The following is a 25,278-nucleotide window of genomic DNA, read 5'->3' as shown; positions in this document are numbered from 1 at the left end:
TAAATTATCACAACTCATAAAAGAAAATAAAAACAATAATAATAATTAAAACAAACCCATAAAAGAAAAAGAAAAATAAAAAAAAAAAAAAAAAAAAAAATATTACAGTCCCAAAAAAAAAAAAAAAAAAAAAAAAAAATTATTACAATCCCAAATAAATAATTAAATTAATTATTACAAGCCCAAATTTGAATTTAAATGAGGCCCAAGTGGGTTAACTCATGGGTTAGGCTTACTTGTTTTTGGAGGGAAGCCCAAAAATAGGCTTTTAGTCCCCTTTTAGTTGCACAGCCCAGTTGGGCTTTAGGATCGTCCTAAGCAGCTCACGTCCAAGCCCAGCAGCAGCAGCGAAGCCCAAAGCAAAGCAAGCCCAGAAGAAGTTGCAAGCCCAGAGAAGTTGAGGTTACTGAGCCCAGCTCAGTTGGTTAAGCCCAGCAGCAGAGGTTGGATCAGAGCCCAGCAGCAGAGGTTGCACAAGCCCAGCAGCAGAGGTTGCACAGCCCAGCAGCAGAAGTTGGCAGCCCAGTTGGCTTGGCAGCAGGCTTGGCACAAAAAGCAAAAGCACAGCAACACAGCAGCACAGCAGCTTGGCAGCAGCAACAGCAGCAGCAGCAGCTTGGCAGCACAACAGCAGCAGCTTGGCAGCAACACAGCAGCAGCAGCAAGCTGGCAGCAGCCAGGCAACCAGCAGACTTGAAAACTTCAAAAATATGGCAGCCAGCTCCCCGGCAGCGGCGCCAAAAACTTGGTTGAAGATTAGAACACACAAAACACTTGCAAGTATACAAGGTCAAGATTTATAATATAGTGAGTGGGTTTGTCCACAGGGAGAGGAGCATATAAGAAGTCTTCCTAGGCTAACAATGTGACAATGCACTATGGCAGTGAGCAAAGCAAGGAAATGGCATGAACCAAAGATGCAAGGTAAAGCAAAGAAACAGCTAAAAGAAAAAGACAAGAACCAAGGCTTGGAAGCCAAGGGCAAGGAGGATTGTGCACTGACTTCAGTGCACAGAAGCTACAAAGTGCAAGAAAATAAAAGGCAAGAAAATAACTGAGTTGAAAGCACACAGACTGAAAAGCAAGTTACTGAGAGGGATTGGTGGTAAGCCAAGGCTTAGGATCCACCTTGTGTCCTAATCAAATGACATGTTTCTAGGTTATGTTTGTTCCTAAGCATACATCTAGAAATGGAATACAAATTGCTCACTAGTCTGCCCCTAGCATTGGCTGTCTTTTGACAGTACAGCCAATCACAGGCTCTATGAGCATTGGTATCTCCCATTTGCTCAATCAAAACATAGCAAGGAAGAACTATCCTAGCTTCTAGCCTTGACAGTGCACAAGGCTTCACTGAGCCTTGGCCTGATGCTGATTAGCTCATGCTAACATGATGTAGCAACATACATTCATCATATGAAGATAATTTAACATAACTAGCAACATTTGATAACTAAAAACACATTGCAATATCAACTGTTCACTGATAAGCACTGAAATTGAAGTTCATTAAAATTTTGCTCAATTCTCTACTGGCTAGTCCAGAGAGATATACAGTGTCCCCTACACACTTCACATAACATCAATTTATACCCATTACCCATTTAGGGTTTTCCCCCAATTTTCCCCCAAAATCAGTAGAAAAGGTTGGTGAAATTGATTTACCTACTGTTGATGAGATACTCGCTCCATCTCGTCGACCCACTCTCCTTCTTCTTCTCGTTCCTCTCGAGCTCCAATTGTTGCTTTAATCATCACTTATATCCCCAATTTCTCACCTAGGGTTTCAGTGAGCAGAGAGATGAGAAATTGGAGAAATTAGTGATGCTAAAGAGATGGTACGTGATGGTGATGATGGGCTTAGGTAGAGTAGAGTTGGGGAGAAAATAGTGGAGTGATTTGGGGTGAGGTGGTGGTGATGGAGACGGACATGGTGGTGGTACGGAGTATGGTGGTTCTGCAGAGGGGGGTGATGGAGGAGATGGGTTCGATGGAGAAAGGGGAAGGGTGCGTTTGTTTGGGGTGTAGGTGCTCGGCCGTTAGGGTGTGAGGCGGGTCCATCAAGAGGTGATGTTTCGTGAGATGGGCCGTGGGATGTGAAGCTGGTAGGTGGATCGGATGGTTCCTCCTGAAGAGGTTGGTAGCGACCGTCAGATTTTTTGATACAACGAAGTTAACGGCTCTAGATGGGGTTAGGTGTTGTAGTGTAAGGCGGAGATATCAAACGTTGATGAACAGCAAGGGAGCGACCGTTGGATTCAACTACCATCTAATCTGAAGGCTTGGAATTTCAGCGCTGTGGTGCTTGGCAGAGACTTCAGATTTTGATGCTCTATGAAGGAGCGACCGTCGGATGCTTCTGAGAACTGATCTGATGGCTGAGAACGGAGGCGTTTTTGTGTGTAGAAAATGAGGTTGTGCGCACCATTCTTCGCGGCTTCCTTGCGTGATTTCTCCCGGCTTTTCACCACTTTTCTGCTCTTTTTGCTCCGCAACTCATCCAATCTTTATTTATTACCTAAAAATGCAAAATTAAGTAAGAAAAATATTTATTCTTGAAAACAATGAAAATACAGAATATGGGATAAAATGTAGAATTAATGCATAAAAGATGAGTTAAATGCCAACAAAAAGGGATAAATATATACAATATTTGGCACTCATCAGTTTTATTAGGAGTTCGTTTGAAGGAATGAACTCCGGAGTTCATCAGACAGAATGAACCGCTACAAAAAAAAATGGAATTAACACGGAAGGGTACTTTGGTCCATTTAATATTTTTAAATAATTATGGACCAAATGGAAAAGGTGATTTCTGAAAGGACCAAACTGACTTGGGACCACCTAAAAAAGGACCAAACGATATTTTCTCCATAATTGATCTGATGGAATAAGTCTATTAATCCATACGAATGTTCAAATATTTGGGAAGATGTAAGCTCGTTGGTAAGCTGAGTCGAGTAATTTTAGCTCCCACCTACTATCCAGCATGAACGTAGTTAGAAATCCCTCATATAGAGGGTTCACTTAAAACATACAATTCACACAGCGAATTGCAAGGCTTGGAAAACAGTTGTTTTCCAGAGAAAACGGTCACGTGTGTCCGTAAGGGTTACTTATACTTATGCCCATATAAGACAATAAATAGGAAAAAACGGTGTTATTTAGATGTTATAAGGGTCGTCACGCATGTATGTTATAATCGTTTTTGTAAAAGTGACATTTTAGTATGAGTTTTTTAAACCGTTTTTTCCGTTTTCACTCCCACGATAACTATTATATTAGAAAGAATATAAAAATGTTTGCTTACATAATTTTATATTTTCTAATTGAAAGATTAAAAGTTACTTTTAAATCTTAAAAATAAAATAACAAAATATGAAAATCGTTTTAGCAACGTTAACTGTTCATGCACGATATGATTATTAGATAGAAAACTCACAATTATAACACCCGTTATTTTAAAATAACATATAGAAAGTACGTTTTTTTCTTCCAAATAACGTGTTTTTATCCCAAATATACTCATACCCGTCAAAACGCGTTATAAAAATCACTCTTACTGACTGCGTAAACGGTGACCCGGTTCCCAAACCTTGGCTAACAGGCATTTAAAAGATCACTTATTACAAATTTACAAAGTAATCGGATTTACTTTATCCCGCCCGGTCGAAATGGCGGGTAAAGATTTGGAGGATTCCCTCACACTTTTATTCTCACGCTATCTTACACATTAGACGTTATTTTTGTGAATAAAAACCAAAAGGTTAATAATTTGAATATAATATTTTTGGAATATGTTCCTCTTACAAAGCTCTATGTTCTCACCATAAATGAGCGTATTCGGAATCGTATAACATCACAATCTACTACTTTGAAAATGAGTCGTTGAAAATCAATGGATTTGTAACCTTTGAAATTAAGATCGGTAGATGATAGTATTATACATTTCAGAATGCGATCATTTTCGGTAGGTATGTAGAGCTTTGCGAGAGGAACATACCCCAAAAAGTTTAGCTTCAAATTTGTTACTATTTAGTTTTACTCATAAAATAGGGCCTCGAAGTGTGAGATAATGTGAGAAAGTGTGAAGGGATCCTTCCTCATATAACATTAGGTATAATTGATCTCATACTTAAATCTACAATCTACCAGTGTCATTTCGATGTTGTTGGAATGTTAAAACAAAGTTTCTTTTCTATGCTAATAGCCTATTTAGATGTACATCTAGAAAAAATATTTCGAATTTTGAAACATAAAAAGCAAAAGGGTAATTTGGGTACAAAATTTCATAAAGAGTTCTAAAAATAAAATAAAAATCAACTTTTTGCGAAACAAGAAACTCTTTCTTTCTGATTTCTGTTGTTGGTACCCATACGGACTAGGCTTAGTCTTATGGTCTTCCAATCTAGCATCTAGATTGGAAGTTCATATCAGCTAGAATATCCGTCCAAGTATTATGGTTATTCCAATCTAGTATCTAGATGCGCTGAACCATTCCGTGAAAAGTAGAATTTTCCCGCGTTGAATGGAACAACGCAACCATCTCACCCGCCGGATCAAAAAATAAAACAATCTCGCTGAACCAATTTCGCGAAAAGTAGAATTTTGGTTGCGCTGAACGAAACTGCGCAACTATTTGGCTACTAGTTAGCATTCGAGACATACCTGGAGAGAAAAGTAAGAAAAAAAGGAACAGGCAACACTATTTGTCTAACCTAGAAGAAAAATTAGCACCTTAAGATTCAGCCAAGTACACCTACAAATAACATTGTTGCAAGACATGTTTTTCATTTTAGTACCAATGGATTTTTTCTTATCATGCCGGTGAATAAAAAGTATTAAGACAAAAGTGCTAGTAAGATCAAGAAAATTCCCTTAGCTAAATGTTTCAATCTCCTCAAAATAACCTGGTTAAATTGGGGTATACCAAATGAGATAAAATAAGGTCATTTTGAAGTGAAACACAAAGCCCCTTAATCACATATTTATAAAAATGACTAATCTATCCTTGATTAATTAACTAATAAATGTGATTAGGGTGATTAATTTAGTTAGTTCATTAGTTGATTAAAAATTTGAAATTAGGTTTTATTTTAGATTGAACTCATGGATGTGGGTAGATTTTGAGATTTTTTTTTTTTTGAAAATTCTACTTGTAACGGAAATGAAATCGTACTACCCAAACGCTTATAAATATGGGATTGTAGAGCTTCTGGGTGATTTTATACTAAAAATTATAGAAGGAATCAACATTTTCAGTTCTGAAAGTATGGAAAGTCGGCAAGATAGACAAAAAAAATACCCTGCCGACTATAGGATTTTTGACATACAGAGAAAGGTGTTACAAATGCATGATTAGTCGGCAAGGTATTAATTCATAACCTGCCGACTAAACTATAGTTGACAAGATATTACTTTCATAACCTACCGACTAAAATATAGTCGGCAAGGTATGGGGATGGATACCGTGACGACCCTGTAACTGCTAATTTCAGAAATGAAAAATCGGCACATTATTCAACCTTATACACTGCCGACTATATTATGGTCGGCAAGGTCGACAAAAAATACCCTACCGAATTTTGATTCGTTTTGATTCTTCGTTTTTTTTTTTTTTAATTTCATCATATATAGTTAGAGTTTTGAAGAAATATTTTGAAATCTTTTTGAATATGTTTTAGTCAGCATGGTTGTTTTAGTATGGGCAGTTTGGTCTTTTAATACTTTTTAGACATCTCTTAATACACTAGTTTGGATGGGAATAAAATAAATATTACCCTAATTAATCTGAGTATATCCTAATCTCCTGGCAAATAACTGCCCACAGGAACCAGATCCTACGACACAGATAAAACCATTTATGAACAAACAGCCATTTCAATTCAGGTACTGATGTTGAGTCAAAAAAACAGTTGGATGACTAGATACCGACTGCATTAAACGTCAGGTTAAAGCTAAAAGATATCCAAACAATATCTTCATTCTTAATAAATACATCATCATCCTCCCTTACAAACGAAAAACGTTAAGAAATGAAACCTCAAATCCAGTCACACCCACATGTCGACATAATTGACATATGTTACCCTCGGTAATTTCACAGCATGCAAAAGAAATAGAACCAAGATACGTGGCCATCCCTTACGAGTCTAAAATCGCTAGTAGGCCACTTGCTTTAGACACGTTATCAAAAAGGAATGCAGTCGTTTCATGGAGCCCATAGCATTCCAGCAGCTGTTTACCAGGGACACGAATCCTACTCTCCTTAGAAATCCCGGTTTCCTTTCCTGAAAATCCTCCTCCTATAAAAGGAGCCCCTGATTTGTAATAGGTTTGCCAAAACAGATAAACTTCAAACAAACAGGAAAATCTTTCTCCCACATCAATAACCAGATAGAATGGCCTCATCTTTATCAAGAAGGGCTAGCACAAGCAGCGGTCCGGTCTTATCATCATATTCTTCAACAGGTTTTGCATCAGCAAGTTCCAGGTTTTCTTCTCCATCTACAGCAGCAGCTACTAGTATGACTAGAAATAGTTCTTCGTGTGTTGATCATAATAATCATAGATCAGCATCTCCTACACGAGTGAATCTTTATAATTTTAGTAGCGGACTGTCATCTTCATCCACGAAGATATCTAACTCTGGTAAAAGTAGCAGATCAGTGGCAGTAAATTCTGCATCTCAACATCAGAATCGGGTACCGTCATCTACAAATCAGCAGAAGCGGACATGTATGTGTTCACCAACAAACCATCCAGGATCATTCCGTTGCAGCCTTCACAAGAATATTAATAATAACTCATCGGCAAATAATTATCAATCAAATAATCAGCGGTTGAGTGCTCGTAGATCGGCCATGACAAATTCACTAGTGAGAATTAGCACAGTTGAAGGAGATTTGGTTAAAAGAGCTTTAGCGTCTTTGATTCGTCCTTCTTCTCATAATCAGAGAAGAAGATCAGGTTTTCAACCAAGGCCGAGTAGGCTTTCAGTTATGTCTAGATAATAATGTCAGATGTTTTCACATTATTAGAGGTTCTTTTTTGATAACTCCTCGTCTGATCAATGTCTCAAAGTCTTGAAGTGTATATATACTAGGATGTCACAGTTAAATTGAAACATTAATGAATCGGAATTTTGTTGTTCTCTTAAATTGTTTTTCCGTTTGAATTTTATTTGTATTTTTTAGTATAATCCAACCAACCAAATATATCTAAAGAACCAGAGGTTATTTAGTGAGAGAGCTGGAGATGCTTTCGATGAAACAACGGCCAGGGAGTTCAAAAAATTATGTCAGCAGTCACCTTAAGTTTAAGGGAAAATACCATACCAAGATCTCGTATGGGTCTGACACCATGTTTGTTTACTCATGACTCATCTGAGTCGTCTGGATCTGGGAGAAATTACTTGACTCATCTAGGTCTGACTCGATAACTTTGTTTTGAGTCTGACTCAAAAATTTGGGAGAAATCACTTGACTCATTTAGGTCTGACTCGATATGTTTGTTTTGAGTCTGATTCAAAATTATGCGAGTCAGTGGTTTGGTCCCATGAGTCAGGAAAATTTGTTACCTGACTCAAATGGAAAATTTGTTACCTGACTCAAATGGATCCGAATCGGGGATTATGTCTGAGTCAGATGTCGAGGCAGATCTGAAGCAAAATGGAAAATAAACGATCTGACTGCTGACTCGAGTCAGGGATTGACTCAGATCCAGACGCCCATGCAGCTGCAAACAAACAAGATCTGAGTTACCTCCTAACTCGCACCGAGTCAGCTGTTAGATCGTTTTTTTTTTTGTATGTTGAGTCAGAACTGCCTCAGACCTAACCCATGATTCGGATCCGTTTGATTCAGGTAACAAAATACTCCTGACTCATGGGACCAAATCACTGACTCACATATTATTGAGTCAGATGAGTTAACCCCTGACTCCCACCGAGTCAGCTGTTAGATCGTTTGTTTTGTATTTTGAGTCAGATCTGACTCAGACCTAATCCATGATTCAGACCCGTTTGAGTCAGATAACAAAATACTCCTGACTCATGGGACCAAATCACTGACTCACATATTATTGAGTCAGATGAGTCATATCTGACTTAAAACAAACATATCGAGTCAGATCCAGATGAGACTTAAAATAAACATATCGAGTCAGATCATGATGAGTCAGGTGATTCCACTCATATCAAATCAGATCTAGATGAGTCATGTGATTTCACTCAGATCCAGACGACTCAACTGAGTCAGGAATAAAACTCAGATCCAGACGACTCAGATGAGTTGGGAGTAAAAAACATGGTGCAGGTGTACAGAGGCTCAATTCAAGTACAAATTATTTACAATGACTTATCATTCAGGATTAACTGACCAGTTATCTGAATTGGTAACCATTAGAATATAGTAATGCAGTTTTATTCATTTCAAGTCTCAGCTGTGGACCTAATTTGAATATACAACGAGATCTGTTATGCCTTTCAGGAATACTGAAAATCAAGTTATTTTTGATGAGGCTAGAGAGGATCTCCGGAGATATGATAAATAGAGTGTCTGAGTGTTGGAGAAAATGTGTTTAATAATGTTTTATTTTTAGTCTTGATGGGACTAGATCTTAGTACCAGTGTTCATTAATTTCTTTAGGAAAACTAAAAATGAAACCTCTTCTTAAGAGGATTTAGGCAATGGGTTGGTTGGTGCAACCACACCATCCCAACCACACATCATCTTGAAAGGTAAGGGAATCCTTACTTCTTATTGATCGAGATAGACTTTTTTTTACTTTTGTGAAACGCCTATATTTGATTTAAAAATAATAGGAAAAAGATTGGAAAGAAAAAAAAAACAAATTCACTTTGGAATTCATGACGTGACAATATCTAGGTGAGGATGCTTGGAAACGTATGATTGGTTTAAATATTACAAACTTAAAAGGAAAACTTAACTTACCGTGTTTGGAATTTTATGAAAGTCCAAATTCAATTTGGAAATCGAGTAACTACTATATTAGGACTTCTTTTTTTTCCAAATTGATATATACGAGGGGGGGAATCCACATATTTTTTGCAAAAATAAAAGGAAAAAATAAATAAAATCTCCATGTACTCTCCACCTAATTAATGTATTTTCCCCGCCACAACATATCAAAAATACACTGCCACGGGGAGGGGCTAGGCAAAGCCCAACACACACAAATGTAGACTGTCTAACCAAGCGGAATATATTTTACTTATCAAAATGTTCTCTTATAGTAATGGTCGGTTTTAATTGATGTAAACTTTTTTTTCCGGTTTTAAACCTTATTTCCTTGCATCATGCAAGGATTTGATTTGTCCATTTTATCTCAGTTTTATCATATTCCATAATATTGAGAACCATCAAGTGGCCTGATGGTTCTCATGCTCCCTCCCTTGGACAAGGCAAGGGTTCGAACCGCGGACCTTGTAATTACTGGTAGTATTTAGGGGTCACAACTAGCCACATGTACTACCCATAAAAAAAAATCATATTCCACAATATCAATTATTTGTTGATGATGTGGCAAGAGCCTTAGAGGCAATTTTTCTTCTTCTAGGTTTTCCATGTCTGAAAACCATGAATCTTCCTCTATTCCTCTTTAACAAAGATTGTAAGTGGCAGTGTTTTTAATCCAAAATATATCACTATTCAAACAATACTCGCGAGGAATATTCACATTCACGTCACGGGAAATTAATCAAGCATGAAAATGAAACATGACTTTCTCTATAGATTGTATCAGGTAATTGGTCACATGCGAAACCCTCCCAAAATTTGCTAAGATGGAGCTTCCTTTGAATGCATCTGATTGTTCCAAGGAATGCATCTGGGCGTTCCAAGGAATCCATGGAATTTTGTAAGATAACGGTGATGATCGAGTTTCTTTATATACCTTAATCCAAGCAGTTACTAATATCTGCAAATCAAAAAACGACAAGCATTAACCAAACCATTTTCTTTAAACTAATTATAAAAGTGAAACAAAATATTTGCAACACCAATCAATCAAATCTCCCCTTTACTAAATCAAAATCAAACCGACCTGAAAAATAAAAACCACCAAAATTTTGCATTATACACGATTTGGGATCCACACAAAAAAATTGATCTCGGTAACCTTTAGCACAATCTGATCGCTTCCAAACCACCAGTACGTACCCCAGCTCATACCATCCATCACATACAACGACACCGGTTTTAAGGGAAGTTTTCATATATTTGCAACCTCCAAAATAACAACAACAAGAGTTGTTACAAATTCTTATTTTCAAGTTCTATTCGCCCTTGATGTTCTGAATTGCTATATATTCAAGAAATTATAATAGTGCCATGAGAAAAAAAAGTAATAAGCACTGCATTACGAATTGGTGGTTTGAGCATCAAAAGAAACACAAGGTAGCGAAAGTCTAAAAAACACAATCTGACGTCTAAATGACAAATTAAACGTTAGCTCAACGTAACATCAACCAAAAATAACATGCATTCAATTAAAACTGATAGTGAATTATTCAAAAATATTCAGTAATTTGATTAGTCTTACAAACCTTGTTCACTAATCTCAATTATTCTTTGAATCTTTGATTTCCATTCCCACCCATTGAAGACTGAACGTGCAAATCTAATAACCTACCCTTTATTTATATTTTTGTAACTTGGTAACCACGAAAGTTCCTCAGAATTTTGTTAATTGAATAACTCTTTTTCTTCGCTAAATTTGGCATAAGTTGTACTGCAAAGAATTTATATATTCTTGTGATAAATATTTAGGAGTCCGAATTTGTGCACACTCCTTAACGAGTGTGCACGCTGTTATCGGTCGAACTCTCAAGCGTTGTTATCTCAAGCTTGTTTGTCAAGTTTAGTTGTCAAAACTATAATTCTTGATTTCTAGTCTACTTATAGCTAAGTCTCGGACTAGGATAGAAAGTGTAGTTGAGATCTAGACTCCACGGCGTTCATCATGCAAATACGAAGAACTACTCAAGGAACTGGAGGAACTTCATCGACAAAAAGGTACGTGGAGACTTGAACTTATCTATCACTCAAAAGTCTATCTACTTGTTGATGGTGGATTTTCAACAAATGTCAAAATCGTAAAATCATGATACTGCATGTTTCTGACCCGGCTTCAGGAACGCATGTGACGATTCATATTTTACGATCCGTGAACACGATCTCTGATCGAGTTCCTCTCAGAGCCATGATGAATATGATTCTCGAAAGGCCTCCCACTAGCTGAGCGTTCGATGTTGCGCATTTCATCATTACCTCTATGTAGAATAACCTGATTGGGCGGTCCCCCTACATAATTGTTTGTTGAGAGGGATTAACGCCTTCAGGACTTCGGCGATACTCGATGTTCCCTGACTACATGGAGAGACCCACCTCTACATAGAAGAACAATTGGGCGGTCCTCCTACAAAATTGTTTGTTGAGAGGGCTTAACTCCTTCAGGACGTCGGCGGCACTCGTTGTTCCCTGACTATGTAAAGAGACCGTGTATAGATTCAGGCGACTCTCCTACATAATTTTTTGTTGAGGAGGATAAACGCCTTCAAGACGTTAACAATGTTGCACGTTGTTCCCTCACTATGCACCTTTCAGAACGAGTATGATGCTTCAACTATCTCATATCCCGATTCTACAATATATTAATTCTACCGTGACATTCACCACTGAATTCCTAGAAAATAATCTATTATATCTCATTACTTTGTTCCATGAATCCCCGACTGACTCCATGGATTAGTAATAGATAACCAATTCATCTCATTACTCTGTTCCCTAAATTCCTCGTATGGATTCATGGATTAGTAATTGATGCACAATTCATGATTAGTACTCTGTTTCATGAATAATTCTCCACTGAATTTCATGAATTAGTAATAATTACTCAACAATCGGGCATATGGACTATCACCGAGTAATCCCCAATGAAATGGTGCAAGTGTACTCAACAATGATGTATGAACGAGTACCCAAATGCACGAACGAGCATTCGAAAATATGGACAAACGAGGAATCCTACACAAAACAGGAGAGAGAAAATAATAATAAAAATAGAAAAGAGGCATCTAAGGACCGGGCCCACCGGCCGGCTATGCCGCCGTGGCCGGTCCCCCACGCCTCTTCCTTTTATTTTTCTTATTTTATTTATTTTCATGAACTCATGAAAACTCCTTCACTCAAGCAACTTTCCTTGTTTGAGCAAAACTCACGGTTTCTCCATATTTACACGGTTTCATGAAAAATAATAAAATAGGGAAAGGTGTTGCGGGACCGGGCTACCTAGTTGGCCGGCCATGGCCTAGACGTGTCCGGTCCCACACTTTGCAATTTTCATAATTATTATTTCCCTCATCTCATGAAACTCCTCCCTTGAGAAAAAATCATGGTTTCTTCATATTTTCTCAAATATTGCTCAAACCATGAAAAAGCCAAAAGGTCAAATGGTCACATGACCGACTAGGCTATTCACGAAAAATATTATTATTTTAATATTCTCAAGATATTGATCAAACGATCAAAGTCATGCTTGCTCATTCGAGCAAAAAATCAAGAACTTCAGTCAAAGATCGAACTCTTCTGAAAAATCCAAAATATTGCTCAAACGCACATCAGAAAATACCGAAACTCTCAGAACTGAGACACGGACATTATGGTGACACGGGCATGCTTCCTTGACCGACCAAGACTGGCCCTAAGGCTTGCAAGGATCCGGTCCCACACATTCTTATATTTTTGACCTAATTTTCTCAATTGCTCATATTGGGTCCAAACTCTTTCCAACAACTTGGAATTTGATCAAACGGCCATCAGTTGGTCCCACAACCACCAAGGGCCGGTTTCATGCCCTCTTAGTCGGTCCCTCACTTCTCCATAAATTATGTTTTATTATCTAATGCTCAGATGGGCATTATTTTAGTAAATGATGAAACCGGCATTTTATCATCATTCTCTCACCAACCGGTCAACTAAGGACCCTTGTGCACGCTCACTCGAGCACTTGGGCACTACATGGACGTCCATCATCCCATGTGTCGGTCCCTCCCTTATTCATGACCTATTTTCATCAATTCATCAATTGACGAACAATTGATCAAAAATTAGGGTTTCGAACAAACGCTCCAAAAATCATCATTCCGAGCAAGTTCAAACACTAATAAATGTATGTTGATCCAACATCTGGATTAATCATATAATATTTGATGGTTTACCAATATTCTAATTAATATTTTATTGGTTCACGTTACCAATAAATAATTTGACGAATTGAGCAATACTTGCTCAGTTTCTCGAATATTGATCCAACTATCAATATTCAGTATTTATCGATATTCAGTAATTCGTCGAATTGAGCAATACTTGCTCAGTTGCTCGAATATTGATCCAACTATCAATATTCAGTAATTTGTCGAATCGAGCAATCTCATATTTACAATATTTGCCCAGAAGAGAAATATCAACATAAGAATTGTACGTGTGTTCAATTCATGAATCACTGAGCATTCGTCACTCATGCTCTATTCAACAAAACTTAGACTCACTGTCTAAAAGACAACAACTGACCAAATACACGTCTGCCTTGCAGACTCCACGTTCGTGAGACATCAATCACGTCACATGGGGGATATCAATTAGGGTTTTGGTATGGCGTCCTACGACACGTGTGTTCATCCACGATGAGAAATGCGAGTAACTCGTGCAAACGGTTGAAGTAGTTAGCAAAGTGGTGGGTGCATGATCAATTAAGTCTCCGCACGACATGTAACTGATTTTACCACGATCTCCCACTTTCTCACTCTTTCACTCCAGAAACCGCCACACTTATTGGGATCAATGTGTTCACTATTCTGACAATATAAATAAGTTTCTGAATCCATGATTGAACAAGATAGAGAATCCACGAGATACTGAACAGGCAATCCATCGTCTAACCAAAAATCATCGTGTGAGCAACACTCTCTCAATCATTCGAACTTATTCATCAATTTGCAGAAACCCATAACACATCCACAATCCTTGATCATTATTGATCCCACACAATTATCAGCTTCCATCCTACAGATCAACCCATCTCCCTCTTTGTGACTGAATTGACTCTGGAACGTCCATTAACTTGGTTTAGGCCGGAGTCCTACAAATTGATCTATCGACCTCAAAACACTCCCTTGCAGTGCGTACGTGTGAGGTTAATCAGTTTGCTCGGTTGAGGAGTCTCGTCCGAACGATCGTCTCTTCACTTTCCTAAGAAACCAACAAATCGTTTTCCCCATCTACACTACTTTATCTCCTATCTTGAGACAAAAGTCGTATTTCTTTATAGACTTAGATTATACACATTTGCTAATTCGAGCCGAGTTTATCTCGCTTATCTATTTCTCGAAATATGTGTTTATAAGCTTTCGTTTATGCCAAGTTCATCTTTACTAGTGACGAAAGTCATGTTGATTATTTCAATTACTTGAAAATCGCTTTAATGAAAAATAGTTTGTGAATAACAACTATATAACATCCTCTAAAAATGTTTCAATGATTGAAATGAGAGTTTAGAATATATAACCATGTTTATATATAAACATTGTATGTGAATTCATATTTGTGTAAGTCTGAAATCCTTGAACCAAACTATGCGCACTTTGTTGTTTAGGATAACCGGAACTAAGTTCGCATACCTGTACGCGTACTGTCGAAATTTCACATCCCGTGAATTTCTGATGGAGTTTGTGAACTGAAAACAAGCTCAGTCCGGGTACTTAAGTACGCGTAGCGGTATGCGTACTTAAGTGGGTTATTTTCTAAAAATAGTTTAATTCGTGAACTAAGACATTTATAAATTAAGGAATGCAATCTTTGCAAACCGTGGATATAATGTTCATAAATCGATTTGAGTAAATCAAAATTTTTTTTTCTTCGATTGTGTCTTGTATACTTCTATGAGATTTAAGTAATTGAACAACTCTCTAACTAGTTCTTTTGAGTCATTTGAACTAGTTATGGTGAAGATGAATAAGGTTGATATGAAAGTACTCATACGGCTAACCACTGGTTAACTACTGTTGAACCAACGACTTGTACACGTTTAGGTACGGTTACTCAAACCTAAATGAAGTTACATTTCATGTGTATATAACAATCTAAGTTCGATCTAACGGTTGTAAGATTTTAGCTTGAATCTAATCAGGTTTTCATCTAACGGTGATTATTGAATGCTTTGTTACCAAGGTAGCATTGATTGCAAACCCTGATTTGGAGACTATATAAAGGATAACTCTAGCAACTGGAAAACTGAATCCCCACACCTCCTGTGTGATACTAGTTGTGTACGCTAGAGTCGATTCTCCTTTAACCTTAGGTTTCTATCGAGATTCTGTAGGTTAACCACTTAAAAGACTTCATTGGGATTGTGAGGCCAGAACCAACTATTTTCTCTGCAGTTGCGTGATCTGATCTTGCTGTTTCTATCGTGATTTAGTGCAATCGTAAGATTGGATTGAGATTAAATTCTCCGATAGGCAAGATAGAAAATTAGCCATAAACATCTTCGTCTCATCGTTTGTGATTCCACAATATATTGTGAAGTGATTGATATTTCTAGGTTGTTCTTCGGGAATATAAGTCTGGTATATCAATTGGTTCCTGTTCACCTTGATTTATCAAAATACGAAGCAGAACTCGTAGTTATTTCTGTGGGAAACATATTTATCTATTCCTGTAGACTTTTTTTTGTGATACATATTTGTTTAATAAAGTCTTCGACTTTGGGTCGTAGAAACTCTTAGTTGTGTATGAGATCAGCTAACGGAATCAAGTGCGTAGTATCCTATTGGGATCAGAGATGTAAGGAGTGCAACTGTACCTTGGATCAGTGTGAGACTGATTGGGGTTCAACTACAGTCCAAAGCTAAGTTAGTTTGTAGTAGGCTAGTGTCTTAGCGGCTTAATACAGTGTGTGTTCAATCTAGACTAGGTCCCGAGGTTTTTCTGCATTTGCGGTTTCCTCGTTAACAAAATTTCTGGTGTCTGTGTTATTTCTTTTCCGTAATATATATTGTTATATATTTGAAATATCACAGTTTTTGCGTTAAATCGATCAATTGGTAAATCCAACCTTTGGTTGTTGACTGAAATTTATTGATCCTTGAACATTGGCCTTTGGTACCCTTCAAGTTATTTCTCTTGTATTCAATCAGGATCGCGAATTTCTATTTGTTTGAGTAAGGATTAAATCGAGAAATTGAGAGATAACTCTTTGATATACTTTTTATTAAGATTGAGTCTAACTGTCTAGTTGATTCTCCTAAAAATATATTAGAGTTAGTCAATATAGATTGCTAAGCGAAATATTGGGTGAGGTTGTTGTACCCCCACTTTTTCAATTGGTACCAGATCAGGCAAACACGTTTAAGACCTCATAAGTCTGTGTTTATAGCGATCTGACTCTATGGACAGAAATTCTATCTCCATAAACGTACCACCACCAGTCTTTGATGGCTCAAACTACTTGTGTGACTACTAATTTTCCCATAGTCTACGTAATGTATACAACTCAGAGAACCGAATACTAAGCATTATTGATATCTCTGTTGAGCTGATGATGCTAAGTAATAAAAGGTATTCAAGATCATAATAATAACGAAGAACACAAATATAATGTAAATGGTACTAAGTTATCATGAGATACAGGAGATTACGTGGTTCAACTTTTGTCTACGTCCACGGGGTAATGAGTGATTGTTTGTATTAAGTTGTGGTTGTTACAAAGATCTTAAATGCTTCCCAAAGTAATAGAGAGAACTCAAGTTGGAGTAAATACTTAAGTTCTAAACATTAAAGAGGTATAAGCTTAAGATTAGATCTTCTTCTCCTAGATATTGAATGCCCTTGATTTGTTGGTGAAGCTTGGTATTTATAGCCCCTTATGCTCCAGGTATATCTTTGTTGTCTTTGGATCCATCGTTTCCTGATATACCTTTCGTACAAATGATACGTTCATTCACCGCATGCTTTCTCCAGTCAGACTCTGCCACCTTAGTTGACCCATGTTCCTTTGGTAACTTCCCATCCCCAGTACAGATTGTACCTTCATTCACCGCTAACCTTTCCCAGTCAAACTCTGCCACATCATCTCTCTTCGCTTGCTTTGATTAAGCGTGTAGATGGGATATTTTTGCATTTAATGCTGATTAGATATGTCATCTACCTCTGTCCCTTCGCCAGCTTCCTCTCCCTTGACTAGGCTTTACTTTTCTATCTTGGATGTCGAGGTATCCCTTTTTGGGATAAGATAAAGTAGATCTGCGAAGATGTCTTCTGCTACTCAGATTCTTCTGTATAGCTATGGCTATACAGTTGTCTTGCACGCGACCACTGAAACTTTGACACGTGCTCCACAGAATATTGATATTCACGATTTTCCCCTTTTCTTTCATATTCTACCATTTGATAGGATTGGAAGAAAAACCTTCCGTAACACCGCCATTTTTACACATACCGGTTGGGTGGTACCTACGTGTATTTTCATGCAATAACTTCCCCTTGAATTTTGGGACATCCAAATTTTTGGTTCTCCAGCCGCCTATAAGAAGAGAATAAAGGAGGAATTTCATTAACTTTTCCTTCTTCTGACGAACTGTCGTTCTCTCTCCCTTTCTCAGAGATTTCCTTTGTCTTCTTTTCCTTTAACTGTCGTTTTCCTTCTCGGTCTTCAGAAGCTCGTGCTCACTCTTCATCAATCAGGTTAGTATACACTCGCCTTTGACTTTGATGTATCCTTCCGTATCCTCCATACTTGGTTCTGTTTCCCCTTCTTTGATTGTTCGAAGTTGTTGTTGTACTTTCATGTGAGAATTTCGATTCTCTTTTGCTTCTGTATGTTGTATGAGAACTTGGGTTCGTTTTCATTTAGCATTTTTGCCATGATTGTTCTTCGTCTACAACTCTACTCATGGTGTTGAGAAATCCTCTGTTTTGTCTTTCGGTAGGATTAGAATACTTCCCTTGGTTGGTTTGGATAAACCCATGCCCAAAGTGTATTCGTTTTTTCCCCAAATTTGTTCTGGAGTAAACTGCAAATTTTGTACGCCATTGTTGAAGGACTGTGTTTTCTGCTGATGTTAGGGATCATGAGACTTCCGAAGAGACCTGTGCGCAGGGATACGAAGCCCAGATCGTCTAATGAGCCACCTCCGCGAATGGATCATCCTGATGCTACGCCATCTCCTCCCCCTGAGGATACTGAGATACCTGAGGGAACTGAGATGGTTGTGGGGCCTGAGGATGTTGCAGACCCTGAGGTTGAAGAGGTTGTTGTTGAGGATCTTCCTCCTCCTACACCTCACTATGAGCTTCAAAAGATGCAAATGCGTGACAAAGATAGCTATGCACACTTGCCTTTGGCTGAGATTGCCAAGTCTTTTCGCCTTCATAAGTTTGACATCTCCTTTGTTAGTGGCCCTGATGTTCTCACTGAATCTCTGATCCGGAGCTTCCCTTATGACGAAAACAACTTGCTGATCAGTGTTATCCAGTTGGACGCCGGTATGCTCTTGCCTTTGTTTAGTAGAAATGATCCTTTCTATTATGACGTTTTGTCTACCAGGGATGACCCGGTGAACAAGACTCAGGTTCGGGGAATTATGAAATACACTGGATATTACTGGTATGCCCTTCGTGAATGTTGGTATCGTATCAAAGGTAAGACTACTTTGAAGTCCTATGACCCCTTTTCTTATGGGAGATCTAAGCAGGAGGATTACACCCCTTCCAACTTCAATGATACTTATGCTGATGCCATTCGGAAAAGTAACCTTCTTCCCTGGAGTGTTGGCCCCCGTCGTATTCATGTTACTGCTAAGCAGATTAGGGAGGGAAACAACCTTTGTCTGTTGGAGGAGATTGACAAGACTGGTCTGACTGTCATTCCTTACTCTTCCAAGCTTTTCTTGTTGAAGCCTGACTGCATCCGTCTTGATCATGATAATCGCTGGGCGCGTACTCCTCTTCGTATGGTGGGTCCCTGGGTCTAGGTTTTACTATCACAGATCTCAGCGTCCCTCTTACATCTTTCTCTCTACCTGCTAAGTATGATGTATATCATCCTTGGGTTTTCAACCCTGTTACTTCTCACGAGGTAATCTTTGTTTGCTACAGAAGTTTTTCGGCCTTTGCTCAGTATTCTGGTAGCTCCTTTGCAGCCTGCCCATGCTTCTTCTGCTGGGACTGCTCCGGGTTCTGTCGGTAACTCCGTAGATACTAGGACCAGGAAAAGGAAGGCTTCGGTTGAAGCAGCTAAACCAACACCTTTGGAGGTAAGGATTATAGTTATACCTTTGTGTTCGTAGGTTCCTTAGTATTTTTCCATTGATCCTTAGCTGGCACATGTGTTCTTCTATAGTCTTCAAAGAGGAAAGGCAAGCTGAAGGCTGTGATTGATGTTGAAGAATCCGATGAAGATCCCAAGGATGCTGCGGAAGAACAAGATGAAAAATAAATGGAGGACGTCGAGGATACTTCCCTTAGTCCTCACTTAGACGATATTGAGGAAGATTTTTCCAAGGATAGTTCTATCCCCCTTCGTGCTGTCTCTTTGGAAGGTGACAACCTCTCAGTTGGTGGTGATACTACATCGGTGAGCCCGGTCAGTGCTCAAGTTGTGGCTCTTGCTTCGCCTCCAAAGGTACCCTCGTTTTCTGCTCCTGGTGGTCTGCAACCTGTTATCTCGTCTACTACCAGTGTTGTAGTGATATCTTCCAAGAGTCTTCCATCATCTCCTGATACTTCGCTCCACTCGAGTGGTTCGTTTGCGAAGGGTATGCCTCCTGTGGTGAGGGTTGTTAGCTCAGACTCTCAGCCGAGGAAGAAGGTGGTGATTTATCTTTTTATCTTCTCTTTCAATGTTATGCCTGCTTCTTTGGGAAGCTCTCAGTATGTTTCTACTGCCCCTGCTAGTAAAGTTGTTGGACCTCCATATTCGTCACCAGATTGGACCGTACTGGGTAATCTTCCCTCTGTTGGTGATATGGACTTAGGTGGTAATTTTATCCAAGAATTCTCTTTCATTACCAGCTCATCCACCATGCCGTCTCTTCGTCGTGGTGAGGATTCAGTACTTGTGCCCCAAGCTCGCTCTCAGGCGATTGGTGGGGTTCTTACGGATCTTGGGAAGGGTAAGTTACCTTAGAGATTGAGCCTTGGGAGTTATGACGATGCCATCCTTGAAGCCATACTACGGGATTCAAAGGGTCCATTTTCTGCTGAGGTTGATCGTCATCAACTGGTCGATTCTTTGGAGTTTCTTCACAATTAGATGTTCTGTCTTCTCAGTATCATATGGCCAAGGATAAATTCTTTGACCCAGTCTGCCTTCGCTCTGGCCAGGGCTTTGGTGAAATTCGCATGGGTAGCATCCAAGAGATGGTGGCCTTTATGGACACCTACGGTGATTTCCTTCCTCGTCTTTCGTTGTTCTCATTAAGTGATTATTACCTCATTGTTTTATGCATTGTTTTGAACCTCCGTTTGTTCTTCTGCTCCGTTTTTTGCAGCTTTACAAACAAATCGACGTTGGTTTCACCTTGTTCAAGTTTTATAGGGCTAAGTGTACTCACTTGAGTTCTCTGCTAGAGCGTACTCACCAAGATCATGCCCTTGATAGCGCACAATAACCTTCTTCCAGTGATGATGATTCTGCTTCCAAGATATCTTTGTTAGAGAGAGATCTGAGGAAAACTCACAGGTCCCTAGAGGCCTGCTTGTTGTCCCTTGAGAGAGCAAATAACGCTGCAAAAGTTGTTGAGGATGGTCGTAAGGCCGCTGATTCTGCTTTGGCTGCTGAATCCTCCAAAGTCATAGGTTCGTTTCTCATTTTCCTTAGATTTGTCTTCATTTTTGTTTGGTAGTCTAGTATTGAGACAACCTACGCCTGTCAGCTGGTAGTTCTAGTGAGCTTAGACATCTCCGGGAGAAGGTAGCCAAGTTGACCTCCGATGTTTGGTATTATCAGAAGAAGTCTGACAGGTTGATGAACGTGACTGTTTATAACGAGGCCCAAATTTCTCTTGAATCTCCTCATAACGCAGATCTTGTGAAGTGTATGGCTTTGCTTCGCAAATAATGTGACGAATCCCTTAAGTGGAAAGAGGGTCTCATTTTAAAGCAAAAGGAGGATATTGCCTTAGTTGAGAAACGCTTCTCAGCTCAAGAAATTATCCGTAAAAAATATCATATGGATTTCGAAGATGCCTGCGCTTCCTTATCTAAGGTTACTGCAGAACGTAATGTCTTATCTTCTGAGATCTGCTCTCTTAAGAGCAAAACTTATCGAGGCTGGTTTTGTGCCTTCTTCTATGTCCCGTACACCCTTTGTTAAGAGATTGGAAGAGTTAGAGAATGTTTTTCAAGTTTTATCCTCTGAGAGTGCTTCGCTCCGAATTGATGTTGAGGATCTTCGGACGGAACGTGATACCCTTGTGGAGGATCTTGATTCCGCTGAGGTGGATCTTGCAGAAGCCCAGCATAGTTTAGAAGAATCCGTTATCCATGCCAGAGGTAGCTTAGGATTTTGTTGTTTCAGCATTCTTCGTGCCCCATACCGTCTTTTATTTTTACTTATACCTTTTGCGTCCGCAAGTCTCCAGGAGCAGCTTGTAGGTTGTGACTAATTGTTTTCCCATAGTCTACGTAATGTATACGGCTCAGAGAATCGGATACTAAGTATTGATGCCTCTGTTGAACTGATAATGCTAAGTAGTATAATATACTCAAGATCGTAATAATAACAAAGAAAACAAATATAATATAAAAGGAACGAAGTTATCATGAGACCCAAGAGATTACGTGGTTCGACTTTAATCTACGTCCCCGGGGTAATGAGTGATTGTTTTGTATTATGTTATGATGGTTACAAAGATCTTAAATGCTTCCCAAAGTAATAGAGAAACTCAAGTTGAAATAAATACTTAAGTTCTAAACATTAAAGAGGTATAAGCTTAAGACTAGATCTTCTCTCCTAGGTATTGAATGCCTTTAGTTTGTTGGTAAGGCTTGCTATTTATAGCCCCTTCTTATCCAGGTATATCTTTGTTGTCTTTGGATCTATAGTTTCCTGATATACCTTCCGTACCAATGGTACCTTTGTTCGGCACGTGCTTTCTCCAGTCGAACTTTTCCACCTCAGCTGACCCACGTTCCTTTGGGAAATTCCTAACCTTAGTACAGGTTGTACCTTCGTTCAACGCCAGCTTCTGCCAATCTGGTTATGCCACATCACCTCTATCCACGTGCTTTGATTATGCATGTAGATAAGAGATTTATGCAATTAATGATGATTAGATTTGTTATCTAACTTTGTCCCTTCCCCAGCTGCCTCCCCTAGGCTAGGCTTTACTTTATCCATCTTGACCGTCGAGACTTTTCTTCTTGGGGGAAGATAAAGTAGATCTACGAAGGTATATTTTGCTGCTCAGGTTCCTCTGTACAACAAGGGCTATACAGTTATCTTGTATGCGGCTACTAAGATCGTGACACGTGCTCCGGGGAATATTGGTATTCACAGTTTTCCCCTTTTCTTTCATATTTTACCGTTTGGTAGGATTGGAAAATTTCCGCTACGCCGCCATTTTCCCACGTACCGATTGGGTGGTCCCTACATTCCTTTTCATGCAATAACTTCCTCTTTAATTTCGGGACATCCAAATTTTTGGATTCTCCAGCCGCCTATAAGAAGAGAGTATAAAAGAGGAATTTTCATTAACTCATTTTTCTTCCTCTCGAACTGTCGCTTTCTTTCTCTTTCAGAGATTTTCTCCTGCCGTCAGCTGCTATTCTTCTTTTTGGTTCGCCAAGGCTCTGATTCAATCATTCGATTATCATATACAAGTAAGTGTCACTCTGCTTCTTCTCTTTTGGATTTTTGTTTTTGCGATCGTTCTTTCTTCGGCTTTGGTTTAACTGCATTTGATCGCCATTAATTTTTTTGGATGACTGCATGCGTTATTTAAAGCTTTCGTTGTGTTCCCCATGTTGTATGAGAGTTTGGGCCTGTCATCATTTCGTATTTTGATGCTGATTCTGCCATGCTCGTTCTTTGGCTGCAACTTAATCCATGGTGGTGGACAATCTCTGATTTCTACTTATGATGAGTTTAATTCGCCTTCCTTTGTTGGTTTAGTTAAACCCATGCCCATCGTATGCTTGTTTTTTTCCCCTAATTTGCTTTTGGCGTTGACTATGATTTCCGTCCGCAATTGTTGATGGAATGCTCTTCCTGCTGGTGTTAGGGATAATGAGGCTCCCGAAGAAGCCTACGAAGAAGGATCGAAGGAACTCTTCGTCTACTGATCCACCTCCGCGAATGGATCATATTGATGCCACGCCATCTCCACCTCCTGAGGACACTAAGGTACCTGCCGGTACTGAGATGGTTGTGATCCCTGAGGCTGTTGTGGGCCATGAGGTAGAGGAAGTTTCTGTTGAGGATCTTCCACCTCCTCCTCATTTTGAGCTTCAAAGGCTTCAACTTCGCGACAAGGATAACTAGGCTCACTTGTCCTTAGCTGAGATTATCAAGTCTTTTCGCCTCCATAAGTTTGATATATCCTTTGTCGATGGTCCTGATGTTCTCACCGAATCTATGATCCGGGGTTCTTTATGATGAGAATACCCTCTTGATTGGTGTTGGTCAGTTGTCCGCAGGTATGCTCCTCCCTTTGTTTAGTAGAAAGGATCCTTTATACTATGACGCTTTGTCTACAGGGATGACCCGGTGAATAAGACTCAGGTCCGAGGAGTCATGCAATATACTGGTAATTTTTGGCGCGTCCTTAGCGAGTGTTGGTATCGTAGCAAGGGTAAGACCACTCTGGACTCTTATGACCCGTTTTCCGAGGGGAGGTCTAAGAAAGAGGATTATACCCCTACCAACTTCAAATCTATGTACGCTGATGCTATTCAGAAGATTAATATTTTTCCTTGGAGTGTTTGCCTTCATCGTATCCATGTTACTGCCAAGCAAATCAGGGAGGGTAAAAACCTTCGTCTACTGGAGGAGATTGACAAGACTGGTTTGACTGTTATCCCTTATTCTGCTAGGCTATATTTGCCTAAGTCTGACCGCCTCCGTCTTGATCATGATGATCGTTGGTTTCGTACTCCTCTTGGTGTGGTGGGTCCTTGGGCCTACGGTTTTACTACCGCTGATCCCCATGTTCCCCATACAGCTTTTTCTTTGCCTGAGAAGTATGATGGATATCAGCCTTGGGTTTTTAACCCTGCTGCTTCGCATGAGGTAACCTTCGTTCTTCCTCGAAGGCTTTTGCTTTTATATATTTGTTTGATATTCTGATATCTTTGGTCTGCAGTCTTCCCCTGATTGTTCTGCTGGAACTGCTCCGGGTTTTGCTGCTAGGATTGCTCCGGACTCTGCTGGTAATTCCGTAGCTACTAGGACTAGGAAGAGAAAGGCTTCATCTGAATTAGTTGCGCCAACACCTTCGGAGGTAAGGATCATTGCCATACCTTTGTGTTTGTAGGTTCCTTAGTATCTTTCCCCTGATCCTTAGCTGACGCATGTGTTTTTCCACAGTCCTCCAAGATAAAAGGCAAGTTGAAGGTTGTTATTGATCTTGAGGCATCAGTTGAGGATACCAAGGTTGGAGGGGGTGCCGGATGATGATGATATGGAGGACGTTGAGGATACTGGCCTCAGCCCTCATTTGAATGATATTGAGGAAGAATTTTCCAAGGATAACACCAGTCCTATCTGTGCTGGCTCAGTGGAGGGTGAGAATCTCATAGCTGGTGGTGATGTTCCGTTGATCAACCCTGTTAGTGTCCAAGCTCCTTCTCCTACTTTGTCTCCAAAGGTGCCTTCATTTTCTGCCCCTGGCGGAGCATTGCATGTTTTCTTGGCAGCTACTGAGGCTGCTGCTGTAGCTTCCAAGAGTCTTCCTTATCTCCTGCTACTTCGCTTCAATCAAATGGTTCGTTTGCTAAGATTGTTACCCCAATGATGAGGGTTAGCAGTTCAGACTCTCAGCCGAAGAAGAAGGTTGTGATTTCACTTGCCAGCGTCTCCTTCAATGCTACTCCGACCTCGTTAGGGAGCACTCAGTATGTTTCTGTTGCCCCTGTTAGCAAATCTGTTGGACCTCCGCCTTCGTCACCAGATTGGACCGTACTGGGCAATCTTCCTTCTGCTGGTGATATGGACTTAGGTGGTGCCCAAGCTTTTTCTTCGGTTCCCAGTTCGTCCACC

At 39.5% G+C, this 25,278-nt stretch overlaps 1 protein-coding gene across 1 annotated transcript; it reads left to right on the top strand.

Annotated features, from left to right (window-relative positions):
* Nucleotides 1–6,221: 6,221 nt before the first annotated feature.
* LOC113278076 lies at nt 6,222–7,160 on the top strand. The gene has a single exon (XM_026527009.1). It carries the CDS (start codon nt 6,402–6,404, stop codon nt 7,011–7,013), a length of 612 nt encoding a protein of 203 aa, XP_026382794.1. The 5' UTR covers nt 6,222–6,401; the 3' UTR covers nt 7,014–7,160.
* The last annotated feature ends 18,118 nt before the right edge of the window (nt 7,161–25,278 follow it).

Source organism: Papaver somniferum, chromosome 5, assembly GCF_003573695.1.
Source record: "Papaver somniferum cultivar HN1 chromosome 5, ASM357369v1, whole genome shotgun sequence".
NCBI classification, from domain to species: domain Eukaryota; kingdom Viridiplantae; phylum Streptophyta; class Magnoliopsida; order Ranunculales; family Papaveraceae; genus Papaver; species Papaver somniferum.
The sequence above is the reverse complement of the archived record's forward strand: the minus strand, read 5'-3'. Positions and strand labels throughout refer to the sequence as shown.

Coding starts and splice junctions, on each gene's coding strand:
- LOC113278076 (XM_026527009.1), top strand. CDS start 6,402: ATGGCCTCATCTTTATCAAGAAGGGCTAGCACAAGCAGCGGTCCGGTC.